At 26.2% G+C, this 8,129-nt stretch overlaps 1 protein-coding gene across 1 annotated transcript; it reads left to right on the forward strand.

Moving 5' to 3' along the window:
* Positions 1-805: 805 nt before the first annotated feature.
* Positions 806-7,861, forward strand: LOC101506308 (serine/threonine receptor-like kinase NFP). The gene is made up of 2 exons (XM_004497954.4): positions 806-2,015; positions 6,408-7,861. The coding sequence occupies exons 1-2, from the start codon at positions 852-854 to the stop codon at positions 7,143-7,145; spliced, it is 1,902 nt and encodes a 633-aa protein (XP_004498011.1). The 5' UTR covers positions 806-851; the 3' UTR covers positions 7,146-7,861.
* The last annotated feature ends 268 nt before the right edge of the window (positions 7,862-8,129 follow it).

The raw sequence follows: 8,129 nt of genomic DNA on the forward strand, positions 1-8,129 counted from the left end.
ATTTTTTTTAATGTAAGAAACTCAAGATAAAAGTAACGAAAATATAGACTTTAAAATCAAATTTTAAACTTATTTTTTGTGGAGGAACTTTTTATATTATTGTAAATATGCTTAAAAAAATTCATGTAAAAATATATGTTCAATTAACAACAAAGACTAAAACTGCATGTATAGTAATTTTGAAGGAATTAAAAATTGTATTTTTATTTTACAAAGATTAAAATTTTAAATTTTATTTTACAAAGATTAAATTAGAAATTTTAAAATTTTATAAAAACTAAAAATATATTTAATTCATAATAATTATTTTTCAATAGTATAAAACATTTTAAATTCGAGTTCTCTAAAGTGAATAAAATATAAAATAAATAATAAAATATTATTTTAACTTCATTGTTTGTTATGATATACTTACTTACAATATATGTATTTAATATGTTAATCATTCACTTAACGTTTTGAATTAAATTGTTGAATATGTCCTTGAATTCTTATTTAGTTGCCAAATGATAAAATTATTAGATTATATATTATATTTTGAGTTCAAATTTAAAACTTCAATAATGTTAATTTCTAATAATATTTATAATATCTTCTTCCAATAATGTTGAATTTAGAAGAGACTATTCCAAACTCTTTTTACACAAACAAGACGGATGCATAATGCATATACTTTTAACACATGCAAGAAATATAGAATGATGCCAGCACACATAATAATAAACTTGACTTGAATATTAAATATTCAAATCCAAAAGCCGACTTAAAATTCTACAATATATAAACACATTAAATAATGTTGAAGAGAACCATAAAATAAAATCATCAAACAAAGAAAGAGGAAGAGAAAAATGGAACCTTATCATCACCTATTCACCCTACTCCTACTCCTCCTTCTTTTCCCTTCTTTTCTTGAATCTCAAACTCAAAGACAAGAAAACAACACTGGCTACACATGCAACAAAAACCAAACCAACAACAATTATCCATGTCAAGCCTATGCTTATTATAAATCAACATCACCAAATTTTCTTGACTTAGCTACCATAGGTGACCTTTTTTCACTTAGTCGTTTAGCTATATCAAAACCAAGTAATATATCTTCTCCTTCTTCTCCTTTAATTCCTAATCAACCCCTTTTAATTCCCTTAACTTGTTCTTGCAATTTCATCAACAAAACTTTTGGTTCAATTTCTTATTCCAACATCACTTATACCATAAAACCAAGTGACACTTTTTTTATTGTTTCAACTATCAATTTTCAAAATCTCACTACCTACCCTTCAATTGAAGTTGTTAATCCATCTTTGGTACCTACTAATCTCTCAATTGGTGAGAATGTTGTGTTGCCTATCTTTTGCATGTGTCCTAAAAAAATTAAATCAAGTTCAAATATTTCAAATTTTGCAAATTACATGATATCCTATGTTGTTCAACCTTTAGATAATGTTTCATCTATTGCTTCAATGTTTGGAACAAATGAAAAGTCTATAGTTGATGTGAATGGTGAAAAACTTTATGATTATGATACCATCTTTGTTCCTATTGATAAATTGCCTATTTTGAAACAACCTATTGTTCTTCCTCCAAGTGGAAATTCTAATGATGATAAAATTATTAGAGATTTGGCTATTGGATTGGGATTTATTGGATTCATGTTGCTTTTGGTTATAGGAATTTGGATTTATAGAGAGGTTCTTTTTAAGGATAGGTTATGGATGGTGAAAATGAAATTAGGGAGGGAATTGTATTTTGGACAAAAAGGGAATAAAGAAAATAATAATAACAATAATAATAATAATAACAAAGTGGATGTGAAGTTAATTGCAAACGTGTCGGATTGTTTGGACAAGTATAGAGTTTTTGGGATTGAAGAATTGTTGGATGCAACTAATGGGTTTGATGAAAGTTGTTTGATTCAAGGAAGTGTTTATAAAGGTTCAATTGATGGACAAGTTTATGCAATCAAGAAGATGGAGTGGAATGTTTATGAGGAGCTCAAAATCTTGCAAAAGGTAATGATGCACTAACACTAGTAATTATTTGTTTATAATTGTTTTTCTAGTGTCTACATTCTTTTCTTTAGTAGTTGATGAATAAAACTTAAACAAACAATATCAATTGCGGGTTGATACATATGATTGGACCTCCCTTCACATTTGATATATAAATTTCATAGTAAATATTTGATTAAGTTGATGGTTCTCATTGATTTTATAAAGAATGTGTTTTCTTTAATACAAATTTTATTTATAAAAGAAAAAGAAAAAGAAAATAATGAAAAATACAATATACACATGTAGTAGCTGATTGACATTTGATACCATAAGGTATGATTGAGGAGTATATAGGAAAACCTTAGTAGAATAAAATATGCTTGAAGTTAACATATATCTTATTGGTTGATGAGCAATCGGATGATATTTAGTGAAGTGACTTGTCTAATAAATTGTCAACTAAATTGTATGATACATTTGAAAGGTGTCACTGTCCAACTTTATATATTTTGGAATTACATGTAAGCAATAGCTAAAGTATCTTTTTTTCTTTTAAAAATAAGTATTTTACAATTATTAATTAAAATTTTGTATTGATTTAAATTTTAGACTAAATACATTATTAATTTAACTTTTTCTTTATATATATATATATATGATCGAAGGTAATTCCTTGGGTTAGGATATGTTGCATGTCAAGATAATTGTATGTTATAATTTTAATTTTGAACTAATTCAAGAAAATTACTATAATTATAAAGATTTTAATATCTATGATTTTCACGTAAATATACTTTTAAAAATATACTTGTTTTCTAGATGATATAATGATAGTTAGGAGCATACAAAATAATTCCCTAAAATAAAATTAATCTCTTTTCTATTCGTTCTTTCTCAAGACTGTTTCTTAATTATTATTGACAAAAAACACTTTATGAAAATTATTTTATTTTCACTAAATTAACAGTATTTATAAGAAATTATTTGCACTTTTTGGTTTTTTTATAACACCTATTCACTTTAAAAAAACATAATCATTTTACATGAATCATCATAATTAGTTAAATTTAGGCTTAATTGCAGTTTGGTCCCCCTATTTTAGTTGAATCACGAAAATAGTCGCTCATTTTATTTCTCCTCAGGTTTGGTCCTCAAATAGAATTTTAGTAAAAAATTTGATGAAATATCATTTTTTTTAAGTCACACTATACTTCAAATTTTAGACCAAAATTCTATTTAGGGACCAAAATTGGAGAGAAATAAAATGGAAAAACTGTTTTCGTGATTCAACTAAAATAAAGGGACCAAAACTGCAATTAAACCTCAAACTATTAAATTATTCTTACAATATTAACGTAAACAAGATAAATCATACAATTATGGCATGATAATGTTTTACTATATCATAATTGGTTTAGGACAAAATATATATAAATAAGTAGAAACAACAAGAATATTTAAAGTGATATGATACTCTTGAATTTTCCTTGGATACTTTGATTATAGGATAAGATATTTCTCTCTTTCTCTCTAATTTTAACTTGGGCAGATGCAATCACCAAGAGTGTAATGATAATAGAGAAATAACAAAGAGAGTACAATCACTTGATTGCTAACAAGATAAATGCGAAAGAGGGTGTAAAAAACATGTAGGACCAACATAAAATTTTTTCTCTCCTATCTTGTGGGATGAAATAGGTCAATGTTATGTGTTTTCCTCAAATACCACTCATCAACATGCATGTGTTGCAAAAGCTCTGCAAAAGCTGCCCAAAGTTTTTTCTTTGAAAAAAATTACCAATAAAATAATTATTATTGTTGTTGTTTTCTTAACTCAATAATGATTGTTGTTGTTGTTTTAAGATAATGTTTTATTATTATAAATTTAAAATATTTGAAATTCAACTATTTTTGGTTTTGATGATCACTTTAAGCATTTCAAAATATTTTTAGAACAAGGTATAATTTGTCTATTCTAACAAATTATATTTCTTGTATTTTCTCTATATATTTCATATTAAATAATACTTTAAATATATTATATTTTTTCTTCTGCTCTTTTCACACTCGTTTTATATATGTCACGCATGGATGGATGGTTGAGTAGGTTTAAAGTGAGTTAAAAGTTAAAGATATTAAAAAAGTGAAAATACCATAATTCAAACACTTAGGAAAAATAATTTATTAACTTAATTAATAATATTAATATTTACTTTTATAAAAGAAATACAAAGTTATATATATATATATATATATATATATATATATATATATATATATATATAATATTAAATGAAAAAAGTTTTACAATAAAAAGTAATACGGTTAGATTTTGATAATACAATTATACATGGATAATTAAAATAAAAAAAAAAAACATCACATAATTTTTTTAAGTAATCATGTGTTACTTAAGTAACTCTTAATCATAACTCTGGTTATATAATTAAGATCTAATTCTCTTACACTTTGTAATAAAACTCATTCCATCTAATATACTTCTTTTATATATATATATAGATTTTAAATTCCATAAATAGGCTATACATCATAAATTCATTTAATTATAGATTGCGTATTCATCATGCGATGGCTAAAAATATTCATTGATTACAAGATGAATACATAGAATTCGTAAAGAGATCAATATTTTATAATCAATAAAAGTCGTAAGACTTAAAAATAATTTGTTTGCAACACTATCAAATTAATCAAGGGAATAAACCTCTAGATTCCTAAATACCCAATTATTCTAACATTGGTCATTATTAAATTAATGATAGAGGAATTACCGTCAAACTTCTTTTATAATTTGTAATCATTATTTTCTCGTACGTGGTTGAATTTTCGGGAACGCACCAAGCAGAATAAAAAATAGCAGTTATTATATTTAATAGTACAATGAAAAGTGTTGTCTTATTTTTCAGATCTAAGGTTATTTATAATGTCACTGGTGGTCTAGAATTTTTTGTACTATTGGTCGTTGGCATATCATATCATGTACCCATCTAGTTGATATATTTTTTGGCTTCTTCATAAAAAATAAAACTAAAAATAATGATATACAATAATTTAAATGTTAGGTGAACTTAGAGACACAAGCAAACACAAAAGACACTGTGGCTCTCTTCGTCTATATCCGTTTGCAGATTAAAAAAAAAATACTAACATAGCATAAACAAATAATTCAAGACATGATGCTCATAGCAAAAAAGAGGATAAATTAAAATATGTAAAGTAACCATAATAGAAAGTATATTATTTTCTCTTGTACGTCTCTATCTTTTCTATGTCCTCTTCATAATATTTCTTCAAAAACAAATATCAATCTTGATAATAGTTTTGGTTGGATTAAGTTTATATCTTTAATTTTTTTTAAATAAAACTTTAGTTTAAAAAAACAGTTTTGTTTTGGCTTATGTTTTTCATTTTGGGCCGCAAGGCCCTTGTTTCGGTATGTGTCCCTCCAAAGTCCAAATTCGTGTTATATTGGATCATTTATTCATTTAGGTCTGTCTTAATGTTGCTAATTTATATTTGGTAATTTCTTTTCTCACTTTCAATACTCTTAAGATTACTTAATTTGAACATGTTAATTGAAGACTTTTAAGAACATATAAATATAGAGGGTGAAAGAAGAAGACATCTTCACACTTTAGATGATGATTGTCGATCCTGAAACAATTGTAGATTAATTAACATTACAAATTTGTTGACAAAAAAATATTATGACCCTATTTGTGATGAGTTTCGATTTCTGCTTTTCTTTTTTATTTTTTATTTTTAAGAAATGAAGGATTTCATTTATAAGAGATGAAAACAAATGAAAATATGATTTTGACTCAATGAAACTCTCCAATGTTTTTTTTTTAAAAAAAAAGAGGATCTTGACTCATCATAGACACCTCCATGTTTCATTACTCAAGTATTTTCAGGATGCTTATTTCAGCAAAAGTCATGTAAAACTTTACTTATTAATCACAAAATATGTATGGAAAAAAAGCACATCTAAAAATAAACTTTTCAACCATTTAGGTGTATTAAGTAAAAAATAAAACCATTTAGATCTATTAGCAAAAACCATCGGATTTTTTTATATTTGACATAATTCTTCCTAATAATATTAGTTTAAAAGACACTAGGTGTCATTCTTTTTAAAACTTTGATATATATTTTTTTTATTATTAGACTACATTATTATTTTAAGATTTTATCTCTTTTTAATATGGAACATGAATTCTTACAATAAAAAATTATGGTGTAAAAAACATAACCCTTAACATTAGACCTTAATTGGACCACAATTTATAAAGTAAAACCATAGTATAGTATAGTTTTTTTTTTTTTTTTTTTTGTACAAGCAACCATAGTATAGTTTATTAACAATATATGTCATTTTGTTTATTGAAGGTTAACCATGGGAATTTGGTGAAGTTGGAAGGGTTTTGCATTGACCCAGCAGAAACAAATTGCTATCTAGTCTATGAATATGTTGAGAATGGATCTCTCTACTCATGGCTTCACGAGGGCAAAAATGAAAAGCTAAATTGGGTAACAAGGTTAAGAATAGCCATTGACATTGCAAATGGTCTATTATACATTCATGAACACACAAGACCAAAAGTTGTACACAAAGACATTAAGAGTAGCAACATTCTCTTAGACTCAAACATGAGAGCAAAAATTGCAAATTTTGGTCTAGCAAAAAGTGGAATGAATGCAATCACAATGCACATTGTTGGAACACAAGGGTACATTTCTCCTGAATATTTAGCTGACGGTATTGTGTCAACAAAAATGGATGTATTCTCTTTTGGGGTTGTGCTACTTGAATTGATTTCTGGTAAGGAAGCCATTGACGAAGAGGGAAATCTTTTGTGGGATAGTGCTATAAAAACATTTGAATTGAATAATGAGCAAGAAAAGGCTAGGAGATTGAAGAGATGGTTGGATGAGGATATTTTAAAGGAGACATGTTCAATGGAAAGTTTGATGGGTGTACTTCATGTTGCAATTGCTTGTTTGCATAGAGATCCATCAAAAAGGCCTAGTATTATGGATATTGTTTATGGGCTTAGTAAAAGTGAAGATACTGGGTTTGAACTCTCTGATGAAGGGATTGGTTCACCAAGGTTGATGGCTAGGTGAACTAGGTCACAAGGCTACTTTTATGTCCTCTAATGTTTCTAAAAACTATAGTTTTGCTTGAAGTATATATTTAAAAGGAAAAGACTTTATTTTTTATGGGAGTACACATTCATAAGACAAAAAAAAAAAGTGTTTTTCATGATGTATAATTTTGAAGTGTATCTAAATAGTAGAAAGAGAAACTTCCACTCGATTATGGTGCTGAGTGGCCCAATTGATTTAAAAGATCCAAATATGCAGTATTTCTTGAACAAAAGTTTTTTGAGTCCAAATATTTGGGAGAAAGTAATTTTGGGCAGTACTTAGTATTATATGATATAGTAGTATAAATTAGGTATCTATAGTAAAAAAAAATTAAAAGTAGCTAGCTATCTCATTAATGATTTTTTTTTTGGCAATGAAACTTTGGTAAATATTAGTGATAGTTTTACTTGAGAAATAGCCTTATTGTCTAGTCTTGACTGATTGCAAAATCTTCATGTTGGCAATTTTGGATAGGGTGACACTTTCTATGTATTTATTTTGTCTTTGGATGCGTTTGTAAAATGAGATTGTGTTTGTAAAATCAGATGGAGCTCGATTGTTTTGGTAGTTAGGAGTTTGGTAATTTTATTTTTGTTATTTGTAGAGTCTACCTTAATATTGGACTCTTGTATTTATTGTGTATATAAGCATTTGTAATGGTATTAATAAAGTGTGTGCAATTTAGTATTCAATTTATCATTTTTCTACCGCTAGTAAGTAAATGACTTTAAGCATTGTTATTGCTTTGAATTTGGAAAGTTAATAACTATTAAATAATATATAAAATATAATAGGCTAAATTACATATATGGTCCCTTAACTTAATTTCAGGTAACGTTTTAGTCCTTTATCTTTTTTTTTCTTCCCGATTTAGTCCTTTATTCCTAAAAATATCAAATAAAGTATGAAAATATGAGTTTATTTGAAGATTTGTGTTACGAATTTGATGAAATTTGTATT

The sequence above is a fragment of the Cicer arietinum genome, chromosome 4, assembly GCF_000331145.2.
Source record: "Cicer arietinum cultivar CDC Frontier isolate Library 1 chromosome 4, Cicar.CDCFrontier_v2.0, whole genome shotgun sequence".
Lineage (NCBI taxonomy): Eukaryota > Viridiplantae > Streptophyta > Magnoliopsida > Fabales > Fabaceae > Cicer > Cicer arietinum.

What these genes read in the sequence shown, in the direction of transcription:
- LOC101506308 (XM_004497954.4), top strand. Translation starts at nt 852, where the DNA reads ATGGAACCTTATCATCACCTATTCACCCTACTCCTACTCCTCCTTCTT. An exon ending in AGCTCAAAATCTTGCAAAAG is followed by an intron (nt 2,016 to 6,407) that starts GTAATGATGCAC and finishes TGTTTATTGAAG; the next exon opens with GTTAACCATGGGAATTTGGT.